Below are 15,000 nucleotides of genomic sequence, written 5' to 3'. Positions count from 1 at the left end.
TCGCTCCGTAATTAGAAGGCAGCGTACAAAAGAGACTAGCAGACAGACGCACAATCACGGCTGCAGCTGATCACGAGCCAACAAAGCAGAAGACGCAATTTAGCGCCGGTTTTCTACAGTAGGTAATCAGCGGACTCCTAGAAACCTTCTGAAATATGGAAAATTATAGTTCAGACAGCAGGGCAAGATGGTAACCATGGCAATTTAACCCTTTTTTTATTTTGCCCCAACCCCTCTGTCATTGTCTCGCCCCTCCCCCATCTCAGACATTAAACTGCACCCGCTTTGAGTCCCTGAGCATGACCTGGTGTTTGCATTAAACAGTTTGCATACAGATGCAAAGCTCTTCAGGGGGGAAAAAGGACACTAAAGATATTTTACTACTCACAAAGAGAAAAAGAAAAAGCCAGCACTTTATATGAAGGTTAGAAACTGTCATTATTCATGTTCATAAACACACTCTTGCTAACATGTCCGCTTCCGTCTGTCCATTTATTGTTAACTAAATATAAATCTATAGAAATATTTCAACATCTATGTTGCATACAGTATGTACTGTACATGGTAAGACTGTCCCTTTAAAGCTGTCTCCGCATCATCACTCCATCTAAAGCACGAGCAGGTTTGGTGTCCCACTTTCACTCCACAGAGAACAGAACAAAGTGACAAAACTGACACAAAAGTCACGTGATATAGATTTCCATTTATATTGGAGAGTGGTGTATTAATTACTGAGCTAAACAAAAAAGAATAAAAAGTAGAAGTAGAAGAATAAGAAGAAGAGGAAAAAAGAGGAGGGGGGAGGAGGAGTAGGAGTAGGAGTAGGAGGGAGAAAAACCTAATTGACTAAAATCCTGAACAGGGTAAAGTGTGTACTGAAAATTAACAGAACCAAAAACATTCCTGATTTGTTACTTGATGAAAATTAATTACAGATTAAATATTAAATATCTGAGTTATATTAAATCCATCTCACGCTTAATCAACACCCAACAGTCTGAACATTTTACTGGAGATTAGCACCTGTATCTCTGACCCTATATCTCTGACCCTGTATCTCTGACCCTGTATCTCTGACCCTGTGTCTCTGACCCTGTGTCTCTCTGTATCTCTGACCCTATATCTCTGACCCTGTATCTCTGACCCTGTATCTCTGACCCTGTATCTCTGACCCTGTGTCTCTGACCCTGTATCTCTGACCCTGTGTCTCTGACCCTGTGTCTCTCTGTATCTCTGACCCTGTATCTCTGACCCTATATCTCTGACCCTGTATCTCTGACCCTGTATCTCTGACCCTGTGTCTCTCTGTATCTCTGACCCTATATCTCTGACCCTGTATCTCGGACCCTGTATCTCTGACCCTGTATCTCTGACCCTGTGTCTCTGACCCTGTGTCTCTGACCCTGTGTCTCTGACCCTGTGTCTCTCTGTATCTCTGACCCTATATCTCGGACCCTGTATCTCTGACCCTGTATCTCGGACCCTATATCTCGGACCCTGTGTCTCTGACCCTGTGTCTCTGACCCTGTGTCTCTGACCCTGTGTCTCTCTGTATCTCTGACCCTATATCTCTGACCCTGTATCTCGGACCCTATATCTCGGACCCTGTGTCTCGGACCCTGTGTCTCTGACCCTGTGTCTCTGACCCTGTGTCTCTGACCCTGTGTCTCTCTGTATCTCTGACCCTATATCTCTGACCCTGTATCTCTCTGTATCTCTGACCCTGTGTCTCTGACCCTGTATCTCTCTGTATCTCTGACCCAGTATCTCTGACCCAGTATCTCTGACCCAGTATCTCTGACCCTGTATCTCTGACCCTGTATCTCTCTGTATCTCTGACCCTGTATCTCTGACCCTGTATCTCTGACCCTGTATCTCTGACCCTGTATCTCTGACCCTGTATCTCTGACCCTGTATCTCTGACCCTGTATCTCTCTGTATCTCTGACCCTGTATCTCTCTGTATCTCTGACCCTGTATCTCTCTGTATCTCTGACCCTGTATCTCTCTGTATCTCTGACCCTGTATCTCTCTGTATCTCTGACCCTGTATCTCTCTGTATCTCTGACCCTGTATCTCTCTGTATCTCTGACCCTGTATCTCTCTGTATCTCTGACCCTGTATCTCTCTGTATCTCTGACCCTGTATCTCTCTGTATCTCTGACCCTGTATCTCTCTGTATCTCTGACCCTGTATCTCTCTGTATCTCTGACCCTGTATCTCTGACCCTGTATCTCTGACCCTGTATCTCTCTGTATCTCAGACCCTGTATCTCTCTGTATCTCTGACCTTGTATCTCTGACCCTGTATCTCAGACTCTCTGTCTCTGACCCTGTGTCTCTGACCCTGTGTCTCTGACCCTGTGTCTCTGTCTCTGTGTCTCTGTGTCTCTGACCCTGTATCTCTGTCTCTGTGTCTCTGACTCCGTGTCTCTGACCCTGTGTCTCTGGCCCTGTGTCTCTGGCCCTGTGTCTCTGGCCCTGTGTCTCTGGCCCTGTGTCTCTCACTCTGTGTCTCTGGCCCTGTGTCTCTGTCTCTGGGTCTCTGACCCTGTGTCTCTGACCCTGTATCTCTCACTCTGTGTCTCTGACCATGTATCTCTGACCCTGTATCTCTGACTGTGTTTCTGACTCTGTGTCTTTGACCCTGTATCTCTGACTCTGTGTCTCTGACCATGTATCTCTGACCCTGTATCTCTCACTGTGTTTCTGGCCCTGTATCCCTGACTCTGTGTCTCTGGCCCTGTATCTCTGGCCCTGTATCTCTGGCCCTGTGTCTCTGACCCTGTGTCTCTGACCCTGTGTCTCTGACCCTGTATATCTGACTCTGAGTCTATGTGTCTCTTTGTCCCAAATCTGTGTTCCTGACCCTGTATCCCTGACTGTGTGTCCCTGGTGCTGTATCCCTGACCCTGTCCCCCAAGCCTGAAATTCATTCCTTCATCATTAATTCTGTATCTATATCTCTTTATTCCACTTCCTGTTCTGTCTCACTATAATCTAATGATCCACATTTCCATTTTAAAACATCACTCAAGTCATTAGTTCAACATTAAACCAATAACTTGCTGCTCCATGTAAAACATGACAGCATCATCATTTAAACACACCATCCTTTCTGTCTCTGTCTCTCCAACACACTTTCATTTCCACTGCCAGTACAATCAGGTAAAAGTAAGAGGTCAAATGTCAGGGACACCAAGCGGGCATGACGGTTACTCCGCCAGAGCTCGGCCTCGCCCTCAATTGCCTTCGATTTCTCAGCTGCCAAGCCTGTGGCATTTTCAAATGCCTCGGGAGGAAGTGGAATATAAAACAGAGGTTTTCTCACCACTGAGTAATAACAACCAGCTGTCCTCTAACCTTCAGGAAGGAAATACAAACACTGCACTATAACTAGAGAATTTCTCTAAAGGAATTTCAACACAGCCAACACATCCAATAATAATAATAATAATAATAATAATAATAATAATAATAATAATAATAATAATAACTATTATTATTACTATTAGTAGTAGTAGTAGTAGTATAAAAAAGAAATAACAATAATAATAATAAGAAGAAGAAGAAGAAGAAGAAGAAGAAGAAGAAGAAGAAGAAGAAGAAATAAGAATATGAATACTTATTATTATTATTATTATTATTATTATTATTATTATTATTATTATTATTATTAATTAATTAGATTACAATGAAACAGCATGTACCTGTTGATTCTATTCTATACATTAATAGTTATTAATAGATTTAATTAATAGATTTAAATAATACATGTGTGTTGTATTGTATTATTGTGTGTGTTTAATAATTAAACATAGCTGTCAGAAATCAGACTTGTTGCTGTGTAATAATAATAATAATAATAATAATAATAATAATAATAGCTATATGTATACTATAGATTCAACAACATAACAGTTCCTGCTAATTCACCATAATCTATTTTTTATTTCACATGTAATTACTGATATTGAAATAATCAACCATTTTTATTGGTAATTAAGTTGCAAAGTTTTATAGCACATTGGACTGTGTACACACACACACACACACACACACACACACACACACACACACACACACACACACACACAAACACACAAACACACACTCTAACATCCGGATGGCAAATTACTATATATTCTGTAGTTGAATGAATATTCACATAAATTAGCATAAATTAAATGAGTGTGTATTATTGGCTGCTGCCGTCCTGTATAGGGTGCGTTCCAACCTCACTCGTGTGATAGTCAGGATCCACCGAGATCCTAACCCATTAAAACCTGCTTAAATCAGTCGTCTCATTCACTTTAGCCAAGCCTTTAGCATTCTGACTTGCTTGTTTATTAACAAGAACAAGCTCAGACTCCTGACCACACTCAAATCTCACACCGGCCAAGACTGGAGTTTACCCAGGATTATGTGAAAGACCAGCCACAGATTGCAAATTAGATGATTACAAGGTACAGTAATTGAGTAATAAAAATACACACTGCGAGTGAGCAGGTGTGAGAGAGAGAGGGAGAGTGAGAGAGTGAGTGAGAGAGAGAGAGAGAGAGAGAGAGAGAGAGAGAGAGAGAGAGAGAGAAAGTGTGTGAGAGAGAGAGTGAGAAAGTGAGAGAGAGAGTAAGAAAGTGTGTGTGTGTGTGTGTGTGAGAGAGTGTGTGAGAGAGAGAGAGAGAGAGAGAGAGAGAGAGAGAGAGAGTGAGAAAGTGTGTGAGAGAGAGAGTGAGAAAGTGAGAGAGAGAGTGAGAAAGTGTGTGTGTGTGTGTGAGAGAGAGAGAGAGAGAGAGAGAGAGAGAGAGAGAGAGAGAGAGAGAGAGAGAGAGAGAGAGAAAGAGAAAGGTTTACTTTTTTTTATTCCCTTGTCAGATGCTTTTATCCAGAATATATTGATTAAGTCAGACTGTAAAATTTCTGATATTTCCGTCTGACATTTACACCAAACACTCCATAAATCTGAACAACCTGAACACCTTAATATCTTAAACATCATGCCCCGGAATGTGTGACGCTTTACCTCCAGCACCAACCACAGCTGGTCTCCGTTTTTAGGATCCTTCTTGTAAAACATGCCGTAGAACTTCACCACATTGGGATGATCAGAGAGCGCGTTCAGGATGTTGTACTCAACCTCGATCTCCTCATCAATATCCTGAAAACAACAGCAGAGTGAGAGAAAGCATGAGAAGAGTAGATGTAGATGCCATGTGGTGTCATGAACATCACAGCATTAAAGATGTAAATGAATAAGTGGAAAAGTGAAAAATGAATAAAAATCAATGAACAGTGAGCAAATTAATACCTGAGTAGGTAAGATATCGAATGAATGAATTAATGAATGAATAAATGAATGAAAAAACTAGTTAGTGTCTGAGTGAGCAAGTGAAAAAGTAAAAGAGTAACTGAGTGAGTGAATGAATAATTGAATTAATGATTGAATGACTGCATGAGTGATTGAGTGGATGAATTAATGAAACAATTTAGTGAGTGAACAAGTGAATAAATAACTGAAATAATGACTAAATGATTAGGTGAATGATGAAGTGGGTGAATGAATGCATGAATGCATGAATGAACGAATGAATAAACAAATAAAGCATCAATTAATAAACAAGTCTCTGTCTCAATAACGATTAAGTGACTAAGAGAGTGAGTGAGTGATTAAATGAATGAGAGAGAAACAGATAAATGAACGAATTAATAACGGAATGAATGACTGAAAGAGTGATTGATTTGATGAATAAATGGATGAATGAGAAACAAGTTAGTGAGTGAATAAATAAATGAATTAATAACAGAATGAGCAGATGAATGATTAAGTGGTTGAATGAATGAATGAGTGAATGAATGAATAAATGAAAAACGAGTTAGTAAATGGGTGAGTGAGTGAATGGATAAATGAATGAATGAACAACTGAATGAGTGAGTGAATGACTGAGTGGGCGAATGAATGAATAAATGAATGAATAAACGAATAAAGCATCGATTAATAAACAAGTCTCTGTCTCAATAATAAAGTGAGTAAGAGAATGAGTGAGTGATTGAGTGAGTAAATGAATAAATGAATGAATGAATGAATGAATGAATGAATGAATGAATGAGAGAGAAACAAATGAGTGAGTGAATTAATAACTGAATTAATGACTGGATAAGTGAGTAAGTAATCAAGTTAATTAACCAATTAGTTAGTTAGTTAGTTAGTTAGTTAATAATTAATTAATTAATTAATTAATTAGTTGACAGATTGATTGATTGATTGATTGATTGATTGATTAATATATAAATGAAGCCATAATGTTTAACCAGACATTAATCTCAGTCACAAACGCCTCTCCCCACTCTCCTCATTAAAAACACCACATTTTAAAGACAGGGCTTATTGTTTATCTTATATAAATTTGAGATGGTGAATATCTATAAGTTTTTTGGACAGAAGTAGTCTCCAGTATCAGCAGGTTTTTTATGTAAAGTGAAGTTATATTAGACCATTTCTGTGGAACAAAAGACAAAGCTCACCTGACACACCTTATTTTTCTGTAATAAAGTGACTGTGTAATGAGTCTGTCTGTGTTTTGCTTTGTTTCTGTCTGCTGTCGTTCCCTGCTGTTAATTGTTGTCCCCACCCACTCATTTGTTACCATGGACATTAATTGCACTCAATCTCTTCCCCAGGTGTTTTGTCTTAGTCTTTGATCGTCTCCGCCTTGTGATTGGTTCTTGTTCACTATATCTACTCTGTTTGTTAACTTCCCTGGTGTTAGTCGTAGTTGGTGTAGTATGTTCTCTGTCTCCTGTTCTTGCCTGCTTATCTGTTTCTTGTTTCGGTTTAGTAAAAGTTCAAACTGCATTTGAATCCTCACTTGCCTGTGTCTGATCATGACAGACTGATTCCAGTTACACAAGTGATTTGCAATGTCAAACTACTCAACTTTAAAGTGCTAACGATAATGCTGCTTCCTCATGTCAAATTTTAATTGATTATTTTCCTACAACAGCATACGTGATTGTATTTATTGTCTGGAACTCGGCTTACGAATCATCAAGTGTTCAGTGCGTCATGGTTCTCCTTATGGCCGCCAGATGTGTCATGTTGTATTTACATACTTGTTACAGCCTTTACCTATCTATCTCTCTCTCTCCTCTCACGTGCCGCTTTTTAACTTTGTTTTCTAGTCGACCAGACGTCCGTTCGTCCGTATCGGTCTTCAGTTAATATCTCAGCGTGACGTATTTCCCCCTCTCTACACCACACACTTCTGTGATGTTCAGTGTTTTGTCTCCTGACTGTATCTACCGAGCCGTTTTTGTTCAGTGTCTCTACGTCCTGGTTTTCACCTGATATGAAGCACAAAGGCGCTCTCACTTTCTGATCGGGTTTCTGTTGCTAAGTGACAAGACTAACATTCTAACAGCGTTAGGTACGTTCAGTACTTCTGTGTAGAGTTAACACTGTAAAAGCTTCAGAGCAAAATAAAGGAAAAAAGACGTATGCACAGGCATAGACAGGAAGTGAAGTTATTAGAGCATGACAATGGGGTTTATTTCTGCTGTCATCAGAATGACATTTAAAGTCATTTCCCGTTGTTTAGTCATGAAAAGCATTGGCAGCCATGTTGCCATGGAGATATGAATAATAACAGATTGAATAATAAATGAATATACAGACGGTGTAATGAAGGACAACGTGACTCACTGCGATGCTCGCTCTGTTTCAGGAAACTGCTGTTTCTACAGTAATGTGGTACTGAATTAAACCACTCACTGCAACAGCAAAGCCGATCCACTACACATTTACAGCAAGATTAATTCAGCTAGTGAAGTAACATAGATTGCTCATAGATTAAGACAACTAATGAATAATGAATGAACTAATGAATACTAAATGAATTTAGCTTAGAGATTAAGCTAGCTAGTGAAATACCTTAGCTAGTGGATTAACCTACTGAATAAGCTAGGTAGTAAATTATCTTACAGCTTAAGATAGCTAGGGAATTAACTTATCTTAGAGATTAACATACCTAATAAACTTCATTTATACATTTAGTTAGCTAGTGAATTAACAGCTTATACAATTAGTTAGCTAGTAAAGTAACTTAGCTTACACATTTATTTAGCTAGCGGTTTAAATGAGCATAAATAGGGTGTCAATCAACTTAAATAGGGTGTCAATCAACTTATTAATAAACATATTACAGTTTTTAATTAAACTATTACTGTTGCGTTTCTTTAGTATTAATTTTCATTTTTGGGGACATTTTTAGCTTTTCCTTTTTCCTTTCTGGGACAATTACTGGACACGTCTACTGCACATCGACTGGAAGGACAGGGTTTGGGTTAGACAGACAGACAAACAGAATGGGTGAGAAGAGTTAGAGAAATAGGTAGAAAGAGAGAGAGACAGAGAGATGGGAAGAGACAGAAAGATAGGTAGTGAGAGGGGAAGAAAAATAGGGAGGGGGAAGTGAGAAAGAGAGAGAGAGAGAGAGAGAGAGAGAGAGAAACTGCAGCATATCTCAGAGTTACAGGTGTGCTCTTCCTAATATGACATAATGACAGCAGGGAAACATCTGTGACGGTTTTAGCAGAGTATGAGAAGAAACTAACACTGTTCAGAGAGAAACACACACACACACACACACACACACACACACACACACACACACACACACACACAACTGTAACATCATTACAATAGAAATCTGAAACATTCATGTTCTTCACAGTGTGCATAATGATGTCATGAAAAATAATATTATTACTGTATATATGTTTTTCCCAACAGATTAAAATAAATAAAACTACCTGTAATGAATAAACACTTATAGTGTTGTTGTGCTGTAGGGAAATAATCAGAAGCAGTGTGGTGCGATGAAGATGAGCTAGTGTTAGTATGCTGAAGGTTTTAATGTACTGACTTCATTATACACACACACACACACACACACACACACACACACACACACACACACACACACACACATGCACATCACGTGTATTATTCATCATACACTACAGCAAACTTTTTACTGAAAGAACCTTAATGATTTGGACAGAACAATGTTAGGTTAATGCAGCTATAAAAAACTACGTACTTTAAGTTTTACAAAAAATCCTAGAGTGTAATAGATAACAGATATCGAAATTGCATCAATAAAAAATAATTAAAGCCTTACAAATTTATTTAAATAAAAAGTGTTTTTGTTTTAATTTTAGTGAGAAAAATTTATTGTCTTTTTTCACACTAGAGACTCCTTCCATAAATTTTAAACAAACACGTCCTGACAGAAAACCTCACCATATCTATGATCACACACACTTATTTTAATCAGTCTACGTGGAGCGTCCTGGTGTATGAGCAGTTACTATAGAAACTATCTACTATAATCTATCTATTAGAGATGAAAACTTTGCGCGTTAGCCAGAACCAACAAAAACGTCTCAAGTTACATTTCATCATCGGTTCTTCATCATGTCCTGGGGGTGCGCAAACTTTTGTACTAATCTGTAAAGTTTTGATTGATGTGGCGTCATGGTGCAACGACTCACATGGATCGGATCCAGCACTTTGACGGCGGCCTCGCTACCGTCGATCTTGTTCAACACTTTGTAGACTTTTCCGTAGGTTCCTTTCCCGATCGTCTCCGCGATCTCCCAGATGTCTGAAGGATCGGGGAAGCTGTCAAAGACGATAGATTTCCCCGACTGTGGAAACATCTTCCTAAGAGATCTCCTGAGGACACAAACCAAATCAGATCCGATCAAAATGACATTTGACTTTAAAAATAAAAATAAATACAGTGTCACTTGAAAGTTTGTGAACCTTTAGTAATGGTTTTATTCAGGAAAAGGTTCCAATATTATATATCTGTGAGAGGAAAAAGTATGTGAAGTTCTAGGTTTCGTACTTAATTTCAAGGTCAAATTAGAATCCAACTGATTTGAGTCATTGAGATGACAATCAGGTCTCAATGAGTGCCCTATTTTATTTAAAAGAACAGAGACCAATCAAGGTCTGATGGTCATGACATGTTTGTTAAAGCAGATCGTTGGAGATTTCTGAGAAAGAGAGTTATTGTTGCTCATCAGGCTAGAAAAGGTTACAAAACTCACTCTAAAGAGGTTTAGCTTTAAAAAAAAATCTACAGTCGGATAAATTCTGTAGAAATGGAGGAAATCTGAGACGATTGTTACATCCCAGAAGTGTTCATCCAACAAAGATCACTCCAAAAGCAAGACATGTAACAGTCTGTTGGGTCAGAAAGGAATACAGGGGAATACTTCAAATCAACTAAAATAGACTAGACTGGATAATATAGACTGGAATACTGCAGTGCACTGCTGGCAGGTCTATCTATGAACGCAATCCATCCTCTGCAAATGACCCAAAATGCAGTTGATGGGCTTGTTTTCAATCTGCCAAAGTTCCTGCATGAAACCGGGCAAAGAGCCGCATGCTTTGGTTTGTCACCCCTGTCGTAGACGACCACCCCGACGATAGCGGTGAACAGGGTGAAGAAGATAACGTTATACACCCGTGGCCTTTTACTCAAGTATTGCCTTCTACTACTTTACACAACACTGCCCTGGTCCAGACAGCTGAGTCACTGGCTATTTTCAAGCGGCGGTTGAAGACCTACAGTACTTATTCAGGAAACACTTCAACTAGCACTTCTTTCCTTATCTCTTGCATTAAAAAAAAAAACTTTGAACAAATGTTTTCAACTCATTATGTCTTAAGTATGTAACCTAGTGAGCCAGCATTAATGTAGTCAATGCTAGAGATTTAAGCACTTATGTATGTCGCTCTGGATAAGGGCGTCTGCCAAATGCAGTAAATGTAAACGTAAACAAGAAGCCTCTTTTACTTTGGCTAATGCTAATGATCCTGAGTCTGAGAGCAACATCCTTGAAGAGTTTCAGTCAGGTTTCAGGCCCCATCATAGCACAGAAACTGCACTTGTTAAAGTTACAAACGACTTGTTCTTAGCTTCGGACCAAGACTGTATGTCACTATTAGTTCTACTTGACCTTAGTGCTGCATTCGACACTATAGATCACAACATTCTTCTAGATCGCTTACAATATTACACAGGTATTCATGGTCAGGCTTTAAGCTGGTTTAGATCCTACCTGTCTGACCGATACCATTTTGTAGAATTAAATGGTGAATCCTCCAGTTTACTACCAGTTAATTATGGGGTCCCTCAAGGATCAGTTCTAGGACCTCTGCTTTCCTCTATATACATGCTTCCATTAGGGAACATTATTAGAAGACATGGGATTAGTTTCCATTGTTATGCTGATGACACAGTTATATATCTCATCAAAACCAGATGAAATAGCCACAGTGTCCAAATTAACTCAGTGTCTTAGAGAGATAAAAGACTGGATGAGCTGCAACTTTCTATTGTTAAACTCCGATAAGACTGAAATACTACTCATAGGTCCAAAAACAAGTGCACATAAACTCTCACAACTTAACTCCCATTTAGAGGGATGTACTATTACAAGTAGCTCGACAGTGAAAGACCTCGGTGTTATATTAGACAGTAACTTGTCTTTTAAAAATCATATCGCCCATACTACCAAAACAGCCTTCTTCCAACTTAGAAACATTGCCAAGCTGAGAAACATCCTGTCTGTATCTGATGCTGAGAAGCTAGTTCATGCGTTCATGACCTCTAGACTGGACTATTGTAATGCATTACTAGGTGGTTGTCCTGCATCTTTAATAAATAGGTTACAGTTAGTCCAAAATGCAGCTGCCAGAGTTCTCACTAGGACAAGAAAGTATGACCATATAACCCCAATTTTATCATCTCTACACTGGCTACCTGTTAAGTTTAGAACTGATTACAAACTGCTGCTACTTACGTACAAGGCTCTTAATGGTTTAGCACCCATGTATCTAACTAGTCTTCTAACACGTTACAATCCTTCACGCTCTCTGAGATCACAAAACTCAGGGCTTCTGGTAGTTCCCAGAATATCTAAGTCTACTAAAGGTGGTAGAGCATTTTCTTATTTAGCTCCCAAACTTTGGAATAGTCTTCCTGATAGTGTTCGGGGCGCAGACACACTTTCCCAGTTTAAATGTAGATTAAAAACTCATCTCTTCAGTCAGGCGTACACATAATACATCCCATAATATCATGCACCAGTACATCAGACCAGCGCATTTTTATGAACGGCAGATATGTTAATCCCTTTCCACTGCTTTTCTCTTTGTACCCATCCCGAGGCATCCAGACACTGTACCAGCTCCCATCGTCCTCTGTGGGACGAAGCCTTTGGAAATCCACTGAGCCGAGGCCGACTCTAAGAATCCTGAGACATCTCCAGTTAAACTCTGTGGTACTCAGAAGATCAGAAGTCCTTGAACCTCACACCAATACAACATTTGTTTGACTGTATATTACAATCACACCCCCAGTGTCACCCATATGAGGATGGGTTCCCCCTTGAGTCCGGTTCCTCTCAAGGTTTCTTCCTTTACCAATTTAAGGGAGTTTTTCCTTGCCACTGCTGCCTGAGTCACCTCAGACTTGCTCATAGGGGAATAAATACATACACACTGTGAACTATATACATCTAATAATAATCTAGAATTTTTATTCTGTTAATTCTTATTTCTTTTATTATTCGTTATTTCCTTTATCATTAATTATGTTTACCTTCTGCTCTATGTTTATGTTCTGTAAAGCTGCTTTGAGACAATGTCTATTGTAAAAAGCGCTATACAAATAAACTTGAATTGAATTGAATTGAATTGAAAATTGAATTGACATCAGGTGAACACTATATAAATTCGGTGTGCAGGGCAAGAAGAGTCACAAGGAGAAAATTACCACTCTCCAAAAAGAACATTGCTGCCCAGGACGTTCACTAAAGATCATGTGGACAAGCCAGAGGACTATCGGAGAAATAATTTGTGAAGGAATGAGTCCAAAAAAAAACTTTTTGTTTTAAAATGAGATGCGTTATTTTTGCAGAAAAGAAAATACTGAATTCCAGCCTAAGAATCTTATACCGTCTGTGAAACATGGTGGTGGTAGTATTATGCTTTGAGCCTGCATTGCTGCATTTGGGCCAGAACAGAATGCTTTCATTGATGGAACAATGTATTCAGAATTATTCCAGTGATCTCTAAATGAAAAATTCAAGACATTTGTCCATGAACTGAATCTCAAGAAAACATAGGTCAAACACCAAGAGAGCGATAACAAGCATCAAGTCTGTTTACCAAAGAATGATTGAAGCGGAACAAAGATAATGTTTTGGAAAGGCCAAATCAATGTACTCAACTTGATCCAACAGAAAAATTGTGGAAGGACCTGAAACAGTCAGATCATCTGAGGACATCCACCTAAACCCAGTGTTGAAGCTCTTTTGTACCGAGGAATGGAATAAAATTCTTCTAAGCTGTTGTGCAGAACTGATCAAAAGTTACCAGACACTTTACTTGGTTATTGCTGCACAAGGAGTCACAACAGATGCTGAAAGCAAAGGTTCACATACTTCAAAGATCTGCTGGATCATTTTAAAGTAATTATAGTAATCACAGTAATTAAAGGTGGGGTCTCCGTTGTTTGAAAGCCAACGTTGACATTTGAAATCACCAAGACAAACACGGCCCTAACCCAAATGGGTCCCACCCCTGTTTCGATAGCTCCGCCCCACACATACACCAGACAAGTATAACCCAAGTATAACCCAGACAAGTATTATGGCGGAATCTGCCGGGGGCAGCTGGCCAAGGGGAGATTTTTATCAACAAATAAACACAATGAGTAAAACTATGGTAATACAAATGTGTTTTTTGCGTGTTGTAACGTGAAAGCCCAAGACATGCCCCTTTCTGCTCATTGGCTACACATTAGTTTTGTTTTTGTTTTGTTTCGTCGCCCAGTTTTCTGAAAGCTTTCTCAAACAACGGAGACCCCTCCTTTAAGTTTTCACTTCGTTTACTTTTAGGAATTAGTGTGAAAATCTGATATTTGGGTCAAATTTATGCAGAAATATAGGAATTTCTAAAAGGTTCACAAACTTTCAAGCGACACTCTAATAATCTTTAGTCTTTAGTCACATGCTCCACGAGTAAATGTCTTCAATTTTTATTTCTAGTCAAGACAAAAAGTTCCTGCTTTCTTATTGCATGCATGTGTTAATACAGATCAGATCTGTTTTTATTTTAATGATGATCTATAGGAAATATCTGTCCGATTTGTCGGGTTAAAGTCCATCGATACCAAACATTTCTATGAATATATCACCTCTGGTATTGTAGAGAAAAACAGAAATAGTGATGAAACACTACACATTTGTCAAGTCCTGAGTGTCTACTTTCATATGAGCTTCGTATTAACGCCACTGTGGAGTGAGACGTGAGGAAGACGTTCAGCCAATCAGGTCTGACATGTCACGTTCAGCCAATCAGGTCTGACATGTAAAAGTCTGACACATTTTGCTATTCAGTGCTATAAAGTACATGTATTTAAGTAAATAAATAGAAATACTTAGTTTACACATTTTGTACACACGTATAAAGGATTGCACGTTGAACTAAATCCAATCTCCTCACCCACTTCTCGTGGTTGACTTTCTGTAAATTTGTATGAGAGTTTTTCAGACTTTGGCTTCCAAATGTCCGGCTATATGTCACGAGTCACACGCCCGTCAAACAGAGGTCAAGTCGGCTAGAGATGTGTGTCATAACTTTGGACCAGATGTAAGATTCACCGCATGCTCTGGTCTTATCGTTTTAGTTAGCATGCTCCATTGCTGAAGCTGTACAGAGTCAGATCATCAGGATGGTACAGTACAGTACATACACTACGGGATCACGATAAATACGTCTTCACGTCTAATGATACTAAACTCTACCTTGGACTTGTGACTTCAGTCTCTGTGCCTCGTCTAAGTACAGTAACGTTTTTTGCATTGTTTTGATTAGAGTTAAATCAATATCCCTTTTCTGTCTCTGAAACCGATACTGA

General features: G+C 39.0%; 1 protein-coding gene across 1 annotated transcript in view; it reads right to left on the bottom strand.

Annotated features, from left to right (window-relative positions):
- Window positions 1–15,000, bottom strand: part of LOC113651253 (myosin-IIIa) — a 45,877-nt gene that overhangs the window by 28,667 nt on the left and 2,210 nt on the right. Inside the window, exons 2-3 of the mRNA XM_047811835.1 lie at window positions 9,551–9,734; window positions 5,022–5,156 (exon numbers count right to left, since the gene is read on the bottom strand). Of these exons, the coding sequence (XP_047667791.1) occupies window positions 5,022–5,156; window positions 9,551–9,734 (319 nt within the window). The remainder of the gene's footprint in view (window positions 1–5,021; window positions 5,157–9,550; window positions 9,735–15,000) is intronic.

Source organism: Tachysurus fulvidraco, chromosome 3 (assembly GCF_022655615.1).
Source record: "Tachysurus fulvidraco isolate hzauxx_2018 chromosome 3, HZAU_PFXX_2.0, whole genome shotgun sequence".
NCBI classification, from domain to species: Eukaryota; Metazoa; Chordata; class Actinopteri; order Siluriformes; family Bagridae; genus Tachysurus; species Tachysurus fulvidraco.
The sequence above is the reverse complement of the archived record's forward strand: the minus strand, read 5'-3'. Positions and strand labels throughout refer to the sequence as shown.